This window comes from Taudactylus pleione, unplaced genomic scaffold (assembly GCF_031769625.1).
Source record: "Taudactylus pleione unplaced genomic scaffold, aTauple2 ptg001576l, whole genome shotgun sequence".
NCBI lineage: Eukaryota > Metazoa > Chordata > Amphibia > Anura > Myobatrachidae > Taudactylus > Taudactylus pleione.
In genome coordinates this window covers 464,516-485,789 of record NW_028285973.1, presented here as the reverse complement: position 1 = coordinate 485,789, position 21,274 = coordinate 464,516, and the positions used below count along the sequence as shown (strand labels likewise).

The following is a 21,274-nucleotide window of genomic DNA, read 5'->3' as shown; positions in this document are numbered from 1 at the left end:
TTCCTCAGGCGCCGGAGGTTACAGAAAGGCACAAGCTGATAGGAGCGTTCCTCAGGTGCCGGAGGTTACATAAAGGTACAAGCTGATAGGAGCGTTCCTCAGGCGCCGGAGGTTACATAAAGGTACAAGCTGATAGGAGCGTTCCTCAGGCGCCGGAGCTCACCTAAAGTGATAGGAGCGTTCCTCAGGTGCCGGAGGTTACAGAAAGGCACAAGCTGATAGGAGCGTTCCTCAGGCGCCGGAGGTTACATAAAGGCACAAGCTGATAGGAGCGTTCCTCAGGTGCCGGAGGTTACATAAAGGCACAAGCTGATAGGAGCGTTCCTCAGGCGCCGGAGGATACATAAAGGTACAAGCTGATAGGAGCGTTCCTCAGGCGCCGGAGGTTACAGAAAGGCACAAGCTGATAGGAGCGTTCCTCAGGTGCCGGAGGTTACATAAAGGTACAAGCTGATAGGAGCGTTCCTCAGGCGCCGGAGGTTACATAAAGGTACAAGCTGATAGGAGCGTTCCTCAGGCGCCGGAGCTCACCTAAAGTGATAGGAGCGTTCCTCAGGTGCCGGAGGTTACAGAAAGGCACAAGCTGATAGGAGCGTTCCTCAGGCGCCGGAGGTTACATAAAGGCACAAGCTGATAGGAGCGTTCCTCAGGTGCCGGAGGTTACATAAAGGCACAAGCTGATAGGAGCGTTCCTCAGGCGCCGGAGGATACATAAAGGCACAAGCTGATAGGAGCGTTCCTCAGGCGCCGGAGGTTACATAAAGGCACAAGCTGATAGGAGCGTTCCTCAGGCGCCGGAGGTTACATAAAGGCACAAGCTGATAGGAGCGTTCCTCAGGCGCCGGAGGTTACATAAAGGCACAAGCTGATAGGAGCATTCCTCAAGCGCCGGAGCTCACCTAAAGGCACAAGCTGATAGGAGCGTTCCTCAGGCGCCGGAGGTTACATAAAGGCACAAGCTGATAGGAGCGTTCCTCAGGCGCCGGAGGTTACATAAAGGCACATGCTGATAGGAGCGTTCCTCAGGGGCCGGAGGTTACATAAAGGTACAAGCTGATAGCAGCGTTCCTCAGGTGCCGGAGGTTACATAAAGGCACAAGCTGATAGGAGCGTTCCTCAGGCGCCGGAGGTTACATAAAGGTACAAGCTGATAGGAGCGTTCCTCAGGCGCCGGAGGTTACATAAAGGCACAAGCTGATAGGAGCGTTCCTCAGGCGCCGGAGGTTACATAAAGGCACAAGCTGATAGGAGCGTTCCTCAGGCGCCGGAGGTTACATAAAGGTACAAGCTGATAGGAGCGTTCCTCAGGTGCCGGAGGTCACCTAAAGGTACAAGCTGATAGGAGCGTTCCTCAGGTACCGGAGGTCACATAAAGGTAAAGGTAACTATATCGCTGTCTGATCGTCCTGGTGTCCTGGATGATCGATTATAGATCATCCAGCACAACACCAAGACTATAGCGAGGGTCCCTATAGTAACATGGTCAATATCATGGTCGATGGACGATATCGCAGATTATTGGGCACCGAAAAATGAACGATAACGATATGATCGATATACTTGTCGCTCATATCGTCCATTTTAAACGTACCGTCTGTAGGCACCATTAGTATATAATTTGTCTGTAGGCACCATTAGTATATAATTTGTCTGTAGGCACCATTAGTATATAATTTGTTTGTAGGCACCATTAGTATATAATTTGTCTGTAGGCACCATTAGTATATAATTTGTCTGTAGGCACCATTAGTATATAATTTGTCTGTAGGCACCATTAGTATATAATTTGTAGGCACCATTAGTATATAATTTGTCTGTAGGCACCATTAGTATATAATTTGTCTGTAGGCACCATTAGTATATATTTTGTCTGTAGGCACCATTAGTATATAATTTGTCTGTAGGCACCATTAGTATATAATTTGTCTGTAGGCACCATTAGTATATAATTTGTAGGCACCATTAGTATATAATTTGTCTGTAGGCACCATTAGTATATAATTTGTAGGCACCATTAGTATATAATTTGTCTGTAGGCACCATTAGTATATAATTTGTCTGTAGGCACCATTAGTATATATTTTGTCTGTAGGCACCATTAGTATATAATTTGTTGTAGAGTGCCGTCTGCAGGAACCAGACAGTACTGCGGCATGTTCTGGGCAGAGAGTTTAGCAGCTGAAGTGTCAATCTGCGCAGCGGAATTATTGTTATTCATATTATCTCATGTAATGAATGAGGTACAACACAGAGGACATACTTTACACCAAATGTACAACGTTTTAATGATGGTTTGTAGGTGGCTCAGTTTAATTACAGGTCACATTTGTATCTGTAACATTCTAATCCCACATTGTATTTGCCGGACATGGACATCAGGAGATGAATGATAGCACCTATATCTCAAGCAGACTGCCATTGTTATTGTCATTGTGACTCCCCTCATATTCTCCCTATCCCTGATAATCTTATGGTTATGTATTAGTAACAATACAGCAGTGTTAGGGCTGTGCTTGTAGCTATGTTGGAATGATATTTTGGGAATGGTTCTAGGTGTCTGGATATTAGAGGCACAAGGTTTGATCGTACAGAGGCATAATAAGCTAAAGTTTGATATTACAATTATAAAAAAAAAACATTTCGCACTCCACCCAGATGGGTCCAAACGCTCCACACTCCACCATGATGTATTCACCCACCCAGATGGGTCCAAACGCTCCACACTCCACCATGATGTATTCACCCACCCAGATGGGTCCAAACGCTCCACACTCCACCATGATGTATTCACCCACCCAGATGGGTCCAAACGCTCCACACTCCACCATGATGTATTCACCCACCCAGATGGGTCCAAACGCTCCACACTCCACCATGATGTATTCACCCACCCAGATGGGTCCAAACGCTCCACACTCCACCATGATGTATTCACCCACCCAGATGGGTCCAAACGCTCCACACTCCACCATGATGTATTCACCCACCCAGATGGGTCCAAACGCTCCACACTCCACCATGATGTATTCACCCACCCAGATGGGTCCAAACGCTCCACACTCCACCATGATGTATTCACCCACCCAGATGGGTCTAACGGTTCCACACTCCACCCAGATGGGTCTAACGGTTCCACATTCCGTCATGATATATCTACTCAACCGTATGGGGCTAATGGTTCCCCGCTCTACCCCCGATGGGTCTAACGGTGAGCAGGAGAGCTGATGATTACAGAGGCACAAGTATGCTCCTGTCCACCAGACCCGACCGTTAGAGCATATATTACATGGTAAAACAGATATACCAAAACTAAACTGAGTGTGACGGTAACAACCACTGCTTGGTAATGGTCTACACTCGGCAGACGTCATGGAGATATGATCACTGAGAATAGGTTGTGGCGCTGCTGGTTTTTGGGGCATATTTCATAGTTGGCAAGAAGGTAACCATCTCATGTTGTGGTGTTTTTCTTCCCCCAGGACTATGAGTACCCGCTGCACCCCCACAATACCAACTACCAAAAGAACGACCGGTGCCCCCCTCCGCCACAAACACTGCCAGAGCGCGCCTGCGACCTGCCGAGCTGCAGATCCGACTCGGAGTGTCAGAGGCACAAACGCTGCTGCTTCAATGGATGTATTTACGCCTGTCTAGAGTCCGTTCAGCCCCCGCCAGGTAAGAGTACACCCCAGTGTTATAATATCCATGTGCTGTACATTATAATGGATGTATTTACGCCTGTCTAGAGTCCGTTCAGCCCCCGCCAGGTATGTGTACACCCCAGTGTTATACTATCCATGTGCTGTACATTATAATGGATGTATTTACGCCTGCCTAGAGTCCGTTCAGCCCCCGCCAGGTACGAGTACACCCCAGTGTTATAATATCCATGTGCTGTACATTATAATGGATGTATTTACGCCTGTCTAGAGTCCGTTCAGCCCCCGCCAGGTATGTGTACACCCCAGTGTTATACTATCCATGTGCTGTACATTATAATGGATGTATTTACGCCTGTCTAGAGTCCGTTCAGCCCCCGCCAGGTACGAGTACACCCCAGTGTTATAATATCCATGTGCTGTACATTATAATGGATGTATTTACGCCTGTCTAGAGTCCGTTCAGCCCCCGCCAGGTATGTGTACACCCCAGTGTTATAATATCCATGTGCTGTACATTATAATGGATGTATTTACGCCTGCCTAGAGTCCGTTCAGCCCCCGCCAGGTACGAGTACACCCCAGTGTTATAATATCCATGTGCTGTACATTATAATGGATGTATTTACGCCTGCCTAGAGTCCGTTCAGCCCCCGCCAGGTACGCGTACACCCCAGTGTTATAATATCCATGTGCTGTACATTATAATGGATGTATTTACGCCTGCCTAGAGTCCGTTCAGCCCCCGCCAGGTATGTGTACACCCCAGTGTTATAATATCCATGTGCTGTACATTATAATGGATGTATTTACGCCTGCCTAGAGTCCGTTCAGCCCCCGCCAGGTACGAGTACACCCCAGTGTTATAATATCCATGTGCTGTACATTATAATGGATGTATTTACGCCTGCCTAGAGTCCGTTCAGCCCCCGCCAGGTACGAGTACACCCCAGTGTTATAATATCCATGTGCTGTGCATTATAATGGATGTATTTACGCCTGTCTAGAGTCCGTTCAGCCCCCGCCAGGTATGTGTACACCCCAGTGTTATAATATCCATGTGCTGTACATTATAATGGATGTATTTACGCCTGCCTAGAGTCCGTTCAGCCCCCGCCAGGTACGAGTACACCCCAGTGTTATAATATCCATGTGCTGTACATTATAATGGATGTATTTACGCCTGCCTAGAGTCCGTTCAGCCCCCGCCAGGTACGAGTACACCCCAGTGTTATAATATCCATTTGCTGTACATTATAATGGATGTATTTACGCCTGCCTAGAGTCCGTTCAGCCCCTGCCAGGTACGAGTACACCCCAGTGTTATAATATCCATGTGCTGTACATTATAATGGATGTATTTACGCCTGCCTAGAGTCCGTTCAGCCCCCGCCAGGTATGAGTACACCCCAGTGTTATAATATCCATGTGCTGTACATTATATAATGGATGTATTTACGCCTGCCTAGAGTCCGTTCAGCCCCCGCCAGGTATGAGTACACCCCAGTGTTATAATATCCATGTGCTGTACATTATAATGGATGTATTTACGCCTGCCTAGAGTCCGTTCAGCCCCTGCCAGGTACGAGTACACCCCAGTGTTATAATATCCATGTGCTGTACATTATAATGGATGTATTTACGCCTGCCTAGAGTCCGTTCAGCCCCTGCCAGGTACGAGTACACCCCAGTGTTATAATATCCATGTGCTGTACATTATAATGGATGTATTTACGCCTGCCTAGAGTCCGTTCAGCCCCCGCCAGGTACGAGTACACCCCAGTGTTATAATATCCATGTGCTGTACATTATAATGGATGTATTTACGCCTGCCTAGAGTCCGTTCAGCCCCTGCCAGGTACGAGTACACCCCAGTGTTATAATATCCATGTGCTGTACATTATAATGGATGTATTTACGCCTGCCTAGAGTCCGTTCAGCCCCCGCCAGGTACGAGTACACCCCAGTGTTATAGTATCCATGTGCTGTACATTATAATGGATGTATTTACGCCTGCCTAGAGTCCGTTCAGCCCCCGCCAGGTACGTGTACACCCCAGTGTTATAATATCCATGTGCTGTACATTATAATGGATGTAGTTACGCCTGCCTAGAGTCCGTTCAGCCCCCCGCCAGGTACGAGTACACCCCAGTGTTATAATATCCACGTGCTGTACATTATAATGGATGTAGTTAAGCCTGCCTAGAGTCCGTTCAGCCCCCGCCAGGTACGAGTACACCCCAGTGTTATACTATCCATGTGCTGTACATTATAATGGATGTATTTACGCCTGCCTAGAGTCCGTTCAGCCCCCGCCAGGTACGAGTACACCCCAGTGTTATAATATCCATGTGCTGTACATTATAATGGATGTAGTTACGCCTGCCTAGAGTCCGTTCAGCCCCCGCCAGGTACGAGTACACCCCAGTGTTATAATATCCATGTGCTGTACATTATAATGGATGTTTCTACTTCAGGGTCCATAGGGGGTCCACAGGGTTGACCTTGGGGTATAGCTGGATCTGGATCCATGGGCACCACGCAGTTAAAGCTTTAGCTGCTCCCAGGATGCACTTGGGTCCGTCCTCCTCTATACCCCGCCCCCGGCCACAGCACCTCAGTTTGAGTTGGTGCCCGGCCGGAGTCGGGTCACCTACGCAGGGGGGCTGCAGGAGCAGCCCCCAAAAGCTTTCTATTTTTATTTAAAAAAAAAAAAAGAGCCTGTTAGATTTTTAACAGAGGCTCTAGTGTTGCAGCGACGGGCTGTCTATGCAGACGCCCACGCTGCCGCTCTCCTTCCCCGCTGGCGCCGCGACGCCAGTACTGCACTGGGGATCGCGGCGGGAGGCCAGAGTCCGTACTAGCCGGACTCTGGGTCCCTCCCTGGACTGCTGCCGGAGTCGCCGGGGACAAGGTAACCGCGAGTCGCCGATTAGCGGCGGCTCGCGGGTTTTGCCTGCAAATGCAGTCCTTTGCCCCCGGTCCTAGGGGACAGACCGGGGACCGCTAGCGGTGGCGGCGGGCTCTCCCTCTGAGGAGGAATAACCCGTGGGACCACTAGACCACCAGGGATATATGGCAAGCGGGATGCCGGCAAGCCCTGGGGTTAATATGCTAGCCAGGGGAGGAAGCCTTCCCTGTCAGCGGCTCCTCCCCTCAGCTCAGCGCGCCTTTCAACACGGAGTCTGGCGTCGCTGAGCTGCAGATTCCTCGGCCACTCCTCCTCTGAGGTCTCCAGCGGCCATTTTCTCACGGTGGCAGCGCAGATCTTCAGGGAGCACGCGGACCGGTCCCCCTGTGTACCTCTCCCCTGATTAAGGACAGCGTACACAGCACTATAGCCCTCCCAGACACTGAATCTGGTTAGGTTGATTGTAGTGTAAAGGTGCAGTGAGTATATCTTCCTGCATGGTATGTGACTTTTGCTAGTGCTGCCTGTCTGTGCTTATTTTCCGCTTACTGTCAGCTTATACCTGTCCCTTTACTTCTCCTACAAGCCCTACAGGTGTGTGGGGGAGGGGCGTTTCTACTGACCTCACTTATATAGATCACGTATTTGTGAGGTCCGTCACATACAGTTGTGTGCTACACAGTGCCGTATTGTGGGCTGTTGTTTAGCACACCGGTGAGTGCTTTTTCTTCTGCCCTGTTGCCAGATATATTTTTTGACTATATAATATATTCTGTCATGTCAGACGAGGAGGTTGAGCGCTCAGTGGCTCCGGTGTTGGCCTCCTGCGGACGCTGTTCTGCAGGAGTAGATAGGGAGGATTTGTCACAGGATGGCCTGTGTAGTCGATGCCAGGTGGCTCCTGGCCCATCCAGACCTTCTCTGGCGCAGGAACCACCGTGGGCGATGTTTTCTCAAGTGCTGGTGTCTATTGCGGACCGTCTGTCGGTCCCGACTGCTCTCCTACTAGGGCGTTGCCCCAGCCGACCATCCCCCATTCCCCGGGTGTCCCGCAGTTATTGTGGAGTCCTCCTGGGTCTCAATCAGTAGGTCCCTATGCGAGGTTGCCTATGTATATACAGGCTTCCCCTGTGCCGCAGCAGCCTGTGGTACCTTTTCAGGCCCCTATGGCGACTCCTCCACCATGGGTGGATGTGCTCTCCAACTCCGTGCAAAATTTGGCGGCCGCTTCCTCGGCTTTTCAGTCAATGTTGCAGACTGACATGCCTTCTAGGATTTCAAAACGCCCACTCATGACACGGGCTGCTCAGGTATCGGACTCAGAGGGTTCCTCAGATGATGGGGAGGTCCCTGATGACACTGACTCGGACGCCTCGGTCCAGGAAATGGATACCAAGTCATCCATTAATGTGCGAGCACTAGTTAGGGTGGTGCGAGCTATTCTTCTTATAGAGGATGAGGCACCGGTTCCTAAGTCGAAGTTTCCTAGTTTCAAAAAAACTAAGGTGGCTTCTGCGGTGTTTCCCCTGTCGGATCAGTTGACGGATCATATGGCGGTAGCTTGGCAGGCGCCCAGTAAGAGATTCCTTCCTCAGAAGCGGTTGGCTTCTAATTACCCCTTCCCTGAGGCACATTGTAAAAAATGGGAAACTCCACCGGCGGTGGATTCCCATGTCACCCGTTTAACTCGGGGCGCCACCTTACCATTACCGTCGATATCCTCGCTGAAGGATCCCACGGACAGGAAAGTTGAGACTTGCTTAAAGTCTATTTACTCCCTCTCCGGGGCGGTGGCCCGACCGTCCATGGCCATCTCCTGGGTGGCCAAGGCCATTGAGGGGTGGGCCAATGCATTGGAAGATACCTTCCCGGACGACGCTCCGGATGTCCAGCGGGCATTGTTGGGACAAATGAGGGACGCTGCTTCTTACATTGGAGAAGCTTCTTTAGATGCTAGTCTGCTGACCTCGCGGGTATCGGCTGCAGCGGTGTCTGCCCGCCGATCCTTATGGTTGCGGTCCTGGAGAGCGGACTCTGATTCAAAGAAAGGTCTGGAGGCCTTACCTTTCAATGGGGAATTACTATTTGGTCCGGACTTGGACAAAATAGTGGACACCCTGGCTAAATCCAAGTCGGCCTTCCTCCCTTCGGCGGCACTGCCTGCTAAGGTTCGGAGTTCGGCTTTTCGTTCCTTTCGGGTTCAGGGTAAGGCGAAAGGTCAGTCCTTCTACGAGTAAGACGGCCTCTAAACCCAAGAAGCAAGCCTGGAGTGCTCAGCGCCCTTCTTCCAAGCAGGAAGATAAACCTGCGGCCTGATGGGACGGGCCTCCCTCTGGGGGACCTCAGAGTGGGAGGCCGACTTCTTCTATTTGCCCAGTGCTGGCACAATACCACCACGGATGCCTGGGTTCGAGAAGTGGTCTCCCAGGGGTACGCCCTGTCTTTTCGGCACAGACCACCCCACCAGTTTTTCTGCACAAGTCCTTCTCAGGACAAGACCAAGGCGTTACAGGTTCAGGAGGCTATAGAGTCCTTGCTGAAAGCAGGGGTCATTGTTCCCGTTCCTCTATCACAACGAGGGACGGGGTATTATTCGTCTCTGTTTCTGGTGCAGAAACCCAATGGTTCTCATCGCCCTATCCTCAACTTGAAGTCTCTGAACAAATTCCTCAGAGTTCCCAAGTTCAGGATGGAAACGTTACGTTCCATCATTCTGGCGATGGAACCGGGGGATTACATGGTGTCCCTGGACATCCAGGACGCCTACCTCCATGTTCCGATAGCATCTTCACACCAGCGGTATCTGAGGTTCGCTATCCTTCAACACCACTATCCGTTCCGGGCGCTACCCTTTGGTCTCTCCACGGCACCGAGGGTGTTCACGAAGATTATGGCGGTCATGGCCGCACATCTTCGGAACCAGAATGTACGGCTGCTGCCGTATCTGGACGACCTCCTGTTGCTGGCGAGCTCCCCGGAGGTACTGCTTCAACATCTCCACCTGACGATCGCTTGCCTGCAAGCACACGGGTGGTTGATAAATTGGAAAAAGTCCTCCCTGATTCCATCACAGCGGATGGTTCATTTGGGAGCCCTGCTGGATTCGCGTCAGCAAAGGATCTTCCTGACTCCGGAGAAGGTCGCCTCCCTACAGCTGCGGATACGCAGTTGCCTGAGCCGTTGCCGCCTGTCGGTCCATTTGGCTATGAGAGTTCTGGGGTCCATGGTGTCGACATTCGACATGGTGGAATTTGCCCAGTTCCATTCCCGGCCCCTGCAGGGGCTGATTCTATCAGAATGGAACGGGTTACCTCACCGGATCCGCTCTCAGGTGCTGGTGTTGTCTCCACACGTTCGGCAATCTTTGGCTTGGTGGCTTCAGACAGCTCATCTGGTCGAGGGGCGCCCATTTTGGATCCCGGACTGGGTCCTGCTCACGACGGATGCCAGTCTCCGGGGTTGGGGGGGCAGTGACCGGCTCTTTGTCGCTTCAGGGTCGTTGGTCAGCGGAAGAAGCACTTCTCCCCATCAACATTCTGGAACTGCGGGCAGTATACAGGGCCCTGCAGTCATCCGGCCCCGCTCTTCACGGAAGGGCGGTACAGGTGCAGTCCGACAACGCCACCACGGTGGCGTATATCAACCACCAAGGCGGAACTCACAGTCAGGCAGCGATGTCGGAGGTGTCTCGTATCCTGACTTGGGCGGAGGGTCACATTCCAGCGATCTCGGCGGTCTTCATCCCCGGAGTCCTCAATTGGGAGGCGGACTTCCTCAGCCATCACGACGTGCATCCCGGGGAATGGTCGCTTCACCCAGAGGTGTTTCAGCTACTCGTGGACAGGTGGGGACTGCCGGAGCTGGACTTGATGGCCTCCCGTCACAATCACAAGTTGCCCGTTTACGGGTCAAGGACAAGAGACGCAGGTGCAAGTCTGGTGGACGCGCTGTCGGTGAAATGGACGTTTCACCTGGCGTATCTGTTTCCTCCGATATCCCTGCTTCCTCGGGTTCTGCGGAAATTCAAGCAGGACGGCGGCATGCTCGTGCTGGTAGCTCCGGCGTGGCCCAGACGTCCTTGGTACTCCGATCTCAGGAGCCTCTCCATCGACGCTCCGTACCTTCTTCCTCAGCGTCGGGACCTGTTGTCTCAGGGGCCCTGCCTTTACCCGGATCTGGGTCAGCTGTCTTTGACGGCGTGGCTCTTGAGACAGCCGTCTTGAGGTCTCGGGGCTTCTCCAGTTCGGTTATTGGTACCATGCTCAGGGCACGCAAGCCTGCTTCACCACGGATTTATCACAGGGTGTGGCACACTTACTTTCAGTGGTGTGAGTCCAGACATTATGATCCTCAGGTGTTCCGAGTTTCTAGGATCTTGGAATTTCTTCAGTCAGGATTGGATCTCGGCTTACGCCTTGCATCTCTGAAGGTTCATGTGTCTGCCTTGTCCGTGTGGTTTCAACGGCGGATTGCAATACTACCAGACGTTCACACCTTTTTCCAAGGTGTTCTCAGGATCCAGCCTCCCTTTGTGCCTCCTGTGGCTCCTTGGGACTTGGCGGTGGTGCTACGGGTCCTGCAGGGTCCTCTGTTTGAGCCTCTTGAGGCGGTGGAGCTCAAGTGGCTGACATTTAAGAGGGTTTTTCTCCTGGCAATTGCTTCGGCCAGGAGGGTGTCTGAATTGGGGGCGCTTTCCTGTCGCCCTCCTTTCCTGATTTTTCACCAGGACAGAGCGGTGCTCCGCACTCGTCCTGAGTTTTTGCCCAAAGTGGTCTCGAAGTTCCATATTAATCAGGAACTTGTTGTGCCAGCTTTTCAGTCCCCTGATCTTTCAGCTGGTGAGACTTCCTTAGATGTGGTCCGGGCGCTTAGAATTTATGTAGACCGGACGGCTTCGGTTAGGAAGTCTGATTCCTTGTTTATCCTCTTTGGTTTTCACAAGAGGGGTTGGCCTGCCAACAAACAAACGTTAGCCCGTTGGCTTTGTTCCGTTATTTGTGAGGCTTATGCACAGGAGGGCTTACCTGTGCCAGCCTCTGTTAAGGCTCATTCCACTCGTTCTGTGGGTCCCTCTTGGGCTGCTAGACGTGGCGCTTCTGCTGTTCAGCTGTGTAAGGCGGCCACTTGGTCTTCAATTCAAACGTTTGAGGTTCTATGCGTTTGACACCTTTGCCTCTCAGGATGCATCCTTTGGGCGCCGGGTACTCCTTTCAGCACAGGAGCGTCCCCGCCCTTAGTTGTACTGCTTTGGGACATCCCCAAGGTCAACCCTGTGGACCCCCTATGGACCCTGAAGTAGAAAACAAGAGATATGGTAAGAACTTACCTTTGTTATCTCTGTTTCTACGAAGTCCATAGGGTCCACAGGGCGCCCGCCCTGACGCACTTGGCTTCAAATGGGCTGTGTGGCTGGTCACCGGTTTTCCGTCTCCCATTTCTGTGAGTATGGTTTCTTGTGTGTTCCAGTCTTCCTTCTCTCTGTTTAGTCTCCTCCTCCGGCCTTGGCTGCTTACCAACTGAGGTGCTGTGGCCGGGGGCGGGGACGGACCCAAGTGCATCCTGGGAGCAGCTAAAGCTTTAACTGCGTGGTGCCCATGGATCCAGATCCAGCTATACCCCAAGGTCAACCCTGTGGACCCTATGGACTTCGTGGAAACAGAGATAACAAAGGTAAGTTCTTACCATATCTCTTGTTATTTACGCCTGCCTAGAGTCCGTTCAGCCCCCGCCAGGTATGTGTACACCCCAGTGTTATACTATCCATGTGCTGTACATTATAATGGATGTATTTACGCCTGTCTAGAGTCCGTTCAGCCCCCGCCAGGTATGTGTACACCCCAGTGTTATACTATCCATGTGCTGTACATTATAATGGATGTATTTACGCCTGTCTAGAGTCCGTTCAGCCCCCGCCAGGTACGAGTACACCCCAGTGTTATAATATCCATGTGCTGTACATTATAATGGATGTAGTTACGCCTGTCTAGAGTCCGTTCAGCCCCCGCCAGGTACGAGTACAACCCAGTGTTATAATATCCATGTGCTGTACATTATAATGGATGTAGTTACGCCTGTCTAGAGTCCGTTCAGCCCCCGCCAGGTACGTGTACACCCCAGTGTTATAGTATCCATGTGCTGTACATTATAATGGAATAACTGAGGAGCAATGTACGTATCGCTGTAGATTATACATAGGCTAATGCATTTGTTTGTGAAAGGCCGAGGTGATTTGTAATATCTGTATTTATGGTACACGGCTTTGTTATTACATATAGTGCACAACGCCCAAATTAATACTCCCGTAATGAAATCAATAATCCCATCTGTGCTGTTACCATCACTTCTACATATAAGAGCCCCTAATATTCCAGGACAACCCCAGGTTATAGAGGGCGTCCTGCCTTCAGCCAACTTACTCTTATTGCTTTGTATTTTGTGGTTATCAGCCTGTTATCCTTCAGTGCTGCCATTATATCATCCATTCAGATGTGCTCATGTTCTCGCCCTTGGATCCATAATAGATCGGCTCCTTTCTGTGCATTAGACACATTTTGTATCCACATTGAGGCTCATATACAAGGAGATTATAAAACTCTGCCTGGATGTTATCAAGTCCCTGGTGAAGAGCATGGCATTGTCTAATCACACGTTACTAGTCATATCTGCCTTCTCCAACCACAGCCACAGGGCTTCCTTATAATGTACAGTATGGCGAGCATTATCCCAGTTACAGGCCATAGCGCAGCGTGTGAGCCTCAGCCTGGCGTGCCGTCACCCACGTCCCCTGCTTTGTCTGTACTTACTAGATTCTGGGCTCAGGGGTCGGAGTCTCGTATGATTGGCGGCAGATCACCCATTAGGCAGCCTAGGATCATGCTATAGGCCTGATAAGGCGGCCAGTAATGAGAGCCGTAACTGCGTCGTCTCATGCAGTGTGACCGCGCCTTTATGCAGCCGATGGGATTCGTACAGAGATGCTCTGCGCGATAAGTCGCTCCATCAGACGCACCACTGACATTACAGCAGCTCTATGGTTGTTCAGAATGTCCATCGGAACATGGGCACCATTCCAGCGCAACTGCAGAGGACGTAGTTGCTGCCCGCAATACGTCTACGTCTAGCCAGTCACCCCCTTGTTACCATACAGAAATGCCCCCTGAAATTGTCTCTCTCTGTATCCAAATGAATTCTGAATCTCCCGGCGGTAACCACAAAGGCGCAGACTAAAAACAACGTCCCCATGCGACCAGAATTCGCACTGCGCCCACCCCTGAATCAGGCCCTGCCTCCCTTCAGCACTAAAGGGCCCGGATTGCTGTACCCCCCCCTCCCCCCAAACTGAGTGGCCCAAAGCAGTGTCTTCCCCGGGATCTGCATGAGGCCCCGCAGCTGCTGGGATCGCAGGAGGAGGGGGGCCGCAGGGCAGTCAGCACCACATGATCCGGGGGCAAGACTGTGACCCTGAGGCCTGGCTGTCTGAGAAATGAGTTCACTTATTCTGCTTTATAATTGGTGGTAATTAGTTGTTAGTAAGTAATTCATCTTTAATGACTGGTGGGGAATCACTGGTACTGCCACTGAGGGGTAGGGGTGTGTGATCGCTGGTACCTCTTAGTGAGGGTTAGGAGTGTGATCGCTGGTACCCCCAATGGGATTCATGCGGCCAGTGGTTCAAATCCCGACAGCGGCATCCCGGGACCAGTGAAAATCCAGATCGCCGAGGTAAGTATTCACTAACCTATTCTCCCCCTTAACACTCCCTTAGGGGTGCCTATCCTTAACCCCCCCCCCAAGTGCCTAACCACAATCCCACCTCTAAGTGCCTAACCCTACCACCCTTCCCCTAGCCTAACCCTAACCCCCCCCCCCAAGTGCCTAACCATAATCCCACCTCTAAGTGCCTAACCCTACCACCCTTCCCCTAGCCTAACCCTTAGTCCCTCGCGGGAGCTCCTAACCTATGTCCTGCAATGTTCTGTACTGTAAGTCGCTTGTTTCTTGTGGCACCATATAAATAAAGGATAATAGTAAGTGACCGTATCTTTAGGGCTGGCACATACATTTACCTATGTCACTTACGTTGCTAGAAAACCATTTAAAAATGCCCCGGGCGCTTTCCTTTACTACTGACCCCCTGTGCCCCTCTCTCATAACGCCAGGGGAATCCACCGCTACAATTTAGTAAAAGTGTTTCACGCATCTATTAATGATGGAATATCGGAGGGAGGGGGAGTTACAGATGCCTGGAAAACACTACAGTATATATTACTACTTCTAAAACCTTTCTGGTGGGGCCTCCTGATGCTGCCAGGACCCAGCACAGACCAACGCTGGGGGATTTCAGTGCAACCAGCCAGAGGGGGCATTTAAATCCAATTCATGTCTCATGTGCGCCCCCTGCCTGTCACACAGCAGCTTGCATTATCTGTGTTTATATTGTTTTAGTGCTGGACTGGCTGGTACAGCCGAAGCCTCGCTGGCTGGGAGGGAACGGTTGGCTGCTGGATGGGCCGGAAGAGGTATTACAAGGTAAAAAAGAGATACACTGTATGGTCCTGTCACACAGCACACTATACGGTCCCGTCGCGCAGCACACTATACGGTCCCGTCGCGCAGCACACTATACGGTCCCGTCGCGCAGCACACTATACGGTCCCGTCGCGCAGCACACTATACGGTCCCGTCGCGCAGCACACTATACGGTCCCGTCGCGCAGCAGACTATACGGTCCCGTCGCGCAGCACACTATACGGTCCCGTCGCGCAGCACACTATACGGTCCCGTCGCGCAGCACACTATACGGTCCCGTCGCGCAGTACACTATACGGTCCCGTCGCGCAGCACACTATACGGTCCCGTCGCGCAGCACACTATACGGTCCCGTCGCGCAGCACACTATACGGTCCCGTCGCGCAGCACACTATACGGTCCCGTCACGCAGCACACTATACGGTCCCGTCGCGCAGCACACTATTCGGTCCCGTCGCGCAGCACACTATACGGTCCCGTCGCGCAGCACACTATACGGTCCCGTCGCGCAGCACACTATACGGTCCCGTCGCGCAGCACACTATTATGGTCATGTCACACAGTTTGTGTCTGAATGTTTGTATGATGAATGTACATTTAGTGGATTATTTGGGGAAAAGTGTTGCCTCAGTTACTTTAGTGATGCACCAACCCCATTATTCCATTTATAGAGACTATAACCCTACTGTAATTAGCATAGTAAGGTGGAGTAAAGAGCTTGGAATGAAACATTCTTTATAATTGTAGCAGCTGAAGGTCATTGTCCTGCGCACGGATACAGCAGGGGTAACGTGGCTCGGACTAGCTGCTGCTAATGATCCCTATTAATCCTTACATCGCGTTTTGGGTGCCTGAATCCCCAGTTCCTTTATATGGCTCCGACAATTCGCCCACCGGTGCACAATATTACCTTACGAAACACAACATGGAAATACCGCCCGTAAGCACTCTTCCCGCCAGTACTTACAATACAAGTCCAATTGCGGATGGCTCTCTCTCACTGCGCATTGTGTCCGAGCCGAGTGTACACAACCAGGAGTAACAGCGGGCGATTCAGAGGTGTATGCTCCTCGTCCACGTCTCCTCTTGCAGCTGGGTGGCAAAGGAGAATTCATTTCACACACAAGTTAAATTGGGTAAGGGCGTGTCATGGGCGTGTAGGCTGAACGCTGAGATCCGTCTGATCTCATGCACCCAGGTATAGGGCTGATGCCTATAACCGCTATGCATACGGGGAGGCGCTGTGGCCGCATATAGGCGCACTACTGTCCTATATGTGTATTTATATACAGTGCAGCTTGCTTGTCTGCCATTCTGCATCAGCCCCCTTACTACGCAGCACCTACCCCTGTGCCAGGCAGTATAGCACGTGCCCTGTGCCCAGAGTAACCCCGCCATGCGCAGTGGGATAATGGTACTCTCTGCTGTACAGGATGCAGGAGACAGGTTGTGCTCAGCAGTAGCAGTGACTCTCTCCTGCACCCACGTCCTATCCTTCCCACCCTACCCTCTTCTAACCAGTGTCTGATCAGTAGGGTCATTCTGTCTGATGGAGTGAGGGGGACATGTACAGATGGGAGTGGGAGCAATAAGAACAGGGTGGGTGCCCCAGATTCGGATGTAGTCAGAATCCTGACAGATTGCTGAGGTATTAGAGTTAAGAGGAGGCTTAGGGGGGAGGGTTGGGCTGCGTGACGGGAGGGTTAGAGTTAGGCGACAGGAGGGTTAGGCTGCGGTAGCAGAGGGTCAGGTTTAGGCTGCTGAAGGGGAGGGTTAGGGTGTAAAACTGAAGAGGAGGGTTTTGGTTAGGCTGGGCGGTAGAGGATGGGAGGGTTAGGCTGTGGGAGGGGAGGGTCAGGATTAGGCTGCATGACAGTAAGGGAGGGTTAGGCTGCAGGATGGGGGGAGACTTATGGTTAGGCTGCAGGACGGTAGGGTTAGGGTGTGGGAGGGGAGGGTTATGGTTGGGCTGCAGGACGGTAGGGGAGGGTTATGGTTGGGCTGCAGGACGGTAGGGGAGGGTTAGGCTGCAGAATGGGTGGGGGGTTAGGCTGCAGGACGGTAGGGTTAGGGTGTGGGGGGGAGGGTTATGGTTGGGCTGCAGGACGGTAGGGGAGGGTTAGGCTGCAGGATGGGTGGGGGGTTAGGCTGCAGGACGGTAGGGGAGGGTTATGGTTAGGCTGCAGGACGGTAGGGGAGGGTTATGGTTAGGCTGCAGGACGGTAGGGTTAGGGTGTGGGGGGGAGGGTTATGGTTAGGCTGCAGGACGGTAGGGGAGGGTTAGGCTGCAGGATGGGTGGGGGGTTAGGCTGCAGGACGGTAGGGGAGGGTTATGGTTAGGCTGCAGGACGGTAGGGGAGGGTTATGGTTAGGCTGCAGGACGGTAGGGTTAGGGTGTGGGGGGGAGGGTTATGGTTAGGCTGCAGGATGGTAGGGGAGGGTTATGGTTAGGCTGCAGGACGGTAGGGGAGGGTTAGGCTGCAGGATGGGTGGGGGGTTAGGCTGCAGGACGGTAGGGGAGGGTTATGGTTAGGCTGCAGGACGGTAGGGGAGGGTTATGGTTAGGCTGCAGGACGGTAGGGTTAGGGTGTGGGGGGGAGAGTTATGGTTAGGCTGCAGGACGGTAGGGGAGGGTTATGGTTAGGCTGCAGGATGGTAGGGGATGATTAGGCTGCAGGACGGTAGGGGAGGGTTGGGCTGCAGGACGGTAGGGGAGGGTTGGGCTGCAGGACGGTAGGGGAGGGTTGGGCTGCAGGACGGTAGGGGAGGGTTGGGCTGCAGGACGGTAGGGGAGGGTTAGGGTGTGGGAGGGGAGGGTTATGGTTACGCTGCAGGACGGTAGGGGAGGGTTGGGCTGCAGGACGGTAGGGGAGGGTTGGGCTGCGTGACGGGAGGGTTAGAGTTAGGCGACAGGAGGGTTAGGCTGCGGTAGCAGAGGGTCAGGTTTAGGCTGCTGAAGGGGAGGGTTAGGGTGTAAAACTGAAGAGGAGGGTTTTGGTTAGGCTGGGCGGTAGAGGATGGGAGGGTTAGGCTGTGGGAGGGGAGGGTCAGGATTAGGCTGCATGACAGTAAGGGAGGGTTAGGCTGCAGGATGGGGGGAGACTTATGGTTAGGCTGCAGGACGGTAGGGTTAGGGTGTGGGAGGGGAGGGTTATGGTTGGGCTGCAGGACGGTAGGGGAGGGTTAGGCTGCAGGATGGGTGGGGGGTTAGGCTGCAGGACGGTAGGGGAGGGTTATGGTTAGGCTGCAGGACGGTAGGGGAGGGTTATGGTTAGGCTGCAGGACGGTAGGGTTAGGGTGTGGGGGGGAGGGTTATGGTTAGGCTGCAGGACGGTAGGGGAGGGTTAGGCTGCAGGATGGGTGGGGGGTTAGGCTGCAGGACGGTAGGGGAGGGTTATGGTTAGGCTGCAGGACGGTAGGGGAGGGTTATGGTTAGGCTGCAGGACGGTAGGGTTAGGGTGTGGGGGGGAGGGTTATGGTTAGGCTGCAGGACGGTAGGGGAGGGTTATGGTTAGGCTGCAGGACGGTAGGGGAGGGTTATGGTTAGGCTGCAGGATGGTAGGGGATGATTAGGCTGCAGGACGGTAGGGGAGGGTTGGGCTGCAGGACGGTAGGGGAGGGTTGGGCTGCAGGACGGTAGGGGAGGGTTGGGCTGCAGGACGGTAGGGGAGGGTTGGGCTGCAGGACGGTAGGGGAGGGTTAGGGTGTGGGAGGGGAGGGTTATGGTTACGCTGCAGGACGGTAGGGGAGGGTTGGGCTGCAGGACGGTAGGGGAGGGTTGGGCTGCAGGACGGTAGGGGAGGGTTAGGGTGTGGGAGGGGAGGGTTATGGTTACGCTGCAGGACGGTAGGGGAGGGTTGGGCTGCAGGATGGTAGGGGAGGGTTGGGCTGCAGGACGGTAGGGGAGGGTTGGGCTGCAGGACGGTAGGGGATGGTTAGGCTGCAGGATGGTGGGAGAGGGGAGGGTTAGGCTACAGGACGGTGTGGGAGGGGAGGGTTATGGTTAGGATGCAGGACGGTAGGGGAGGGTTAGGGTTAGTCTGCAGGACGGTAGGGGAGGGTCAGGATTAGGCTGCAGGATGGGGGGAGACTTATGGTTAGGCTGCAGGACGGTAGGGTTAGGGTGTGGGAGGGGAGGGTTATGGTTGGGCTGCAGGACGGTAGGGGAGGGTTATGGTTGGGCTGCAGGACGGTAGGGGAGGGTTAGGCTGCAGGATGGGTGGGGGGTTAGGCTGCAGGACGGTAGGGGAGGGTTAGGCTGCAGGACGTAGGGGAGGGTTATGGTTAGGCTGCAGGACGGTAGGGTTAGGGTGTGGGAGGGGATGGTTATGGTTAGGCTGCAGGACGGTAGGGGAGGGTTATGGGTTAGGCTGCAGGACGGTAGGGTTAGGGTGTGGGAGGGGAGGGTTATGGTTGGGCTGCAGGAAGGTAGGGGTGGGTTATGGTTGGGCTGCAGGACGGTAGGGGAGGGTTAGGCTGCAGGATGGGTGGGGGGTTAGACTGCAGGACGGTAGGGGAGGGTTAGGCTGCAGGACGTAGGGGAGGGTTATGGTTAGGCTGCAGGACGGTAGGGTTAGGGTGTGGGAGGGTGGGTTATGGTTAGGCTGCAGGACGGTAGGGGAGGGTTATGGTTAGGCTGCAGGACGGTAGGGTTAGGGTGTGGGGGGGAGGGTTATGGTTAGGCTGCAGGACGGTAGGGGAGGGTTATGGTTAGGCTGCAGGACGGTAGGGGAGGGTTATGGTTAGGCTGCAGGATGGTAGGGGATGATTAGGCTGCAGGACGGTAGGGGAGGGTTGGGCTGCAGGACGGTAGGGGAGGGTTGGGCTGCAGGACGGTAGGGGAGGGTTGGGCTGCAGGACGGTAGGGGAGGGTTGGGCTGCAGGACGGTAGGGGAGGGTTGGGCTGCAGGACGGTAGGGGAGGGTTAGGGTGTGGGAGGGGAGGGTTATGGTTACGCTGCAGGATGGTAGGGGAGGGTTGGGCTGCAGGACGGTAGGGGAGGGTTGGGCTGCAGGACGGTAGGGGAGGGTTAGGGTGTGGGAGGGGAGGGTTATGGTTACGCTGCAGGACGGTAGGGGAGGGTTGGGCTGCAGGATGGTAGGGGAGGGTTGGGCTGCAGGACGGTAGGGGAGGGTTGGGCTGCAGGACGGTAGGGGACGGTTGGGCTGCAGGACGGTTGGGAAGGTTGGGCTGCAGGACGGTAGGGGAGGGTTGGGCTGCAGGACGGTAAGGCTGCAGGAAAGGAGGGGAGGGTTAGGCTGCAGGACTGGAGGGTTAGCATGTGGGAGGGGAGGGTTATGGTTAGGCTGCAGGACGGTAGGGGAGGGTTAGACTGCAGGACGGTAGGGTTAGGGTGTGGGAGGGGAGGGTTATGGTTAGGCTGCAGGACGGTAGGGGATGGTTAGGCTGCAGGATGGTGGGAGAGGGGAGGGTTAGGCTACAGGACGGTGTGGGAGGGGAGGGTTATGGTTAGGATGCAGGATGGTAGGGGAGGGTTAGGGTTAGTCTGCAGGACGGTAGGGGAGGGTTAGGCTGCAGGACGGTAGAGGAGTGTTAGGCTGCAGGGCGGTGTGGGAGGGGTGGGTTAGGGTTGGAAGACTTGCCTAAATTTCTCGGTATCCTGACCAGGCACAGGATGTACAGAATTTTCTCCTCTAATCAGTTATGTAACAATATTTGTGTCTTGTGGACAGCGGAGGCCTGTAGCACCACAGAGGACGGGGATGAGCCTCTGCACTGCCCTACTGGGTACGAGTGTCATATCATCAACCCCGGCAGCCCAGCAGAGGGCATCCCAAACAGAGGGCAATGCATCAAGCAACGAGGAAACTCAGGTCAGTCCCATTTCTGTAATGCTGAGACCAGCACAGGTCATGGCAAAGGCCGTAACGCCCCTAGTGCCCGCATTGTAAGCAGTATGAGACCTCCGCAGGTGGTGCTGTGTCAGATATAAGAAGGGATGCCGCATAAGGGTGGTGGAGGACAGTGGGTATGCAAATAAGCCCTTTGCACGCACTGAACCTGTCTGCGTAAACCTGTTACAAGAAGCGTGTAGGTAACAGAGACACAGGCCCTCATTCATAGCCGCTTGCTATTTGCGGTCGTTCGTTCTAAAACAAGGGGTGGCTATTCAAATGAACCGTTCGCTAACTGCGGTCTGTTCACGCCTCTAAGT

General features: G+C 53.5%; 1 protein-coding gene across 1 annotated transcript in view; it reads left to right on the top strand.

Moving 5' to 3' along the window:
• The window catches only part of WFDC1 (WAP four-disulfide core domain 1), an 86,770-nt gene that overhangs the window by 42,289 nt on the left and 23,207 nt on the right, over window positions 1-21,274 (top strand). Inside the window, exons 2-4 of the mRNA XM_088464102.1 lie at window positions 3,480-3,675; window positions 15,016-15,099; window positions 20,793-20,933. Coding sequence (XP_088320228.1) covers window positions 3,480-3,675; window positions 15,016-15,099; window positions 20,793-20,933 — 421 coding nt within the window. The remainder of the gene's footprint in view (window positions 1-3,479; window positions 3,676-15,015; window positions 15,100-20,792; window positions 20,934-21,274) is intronic.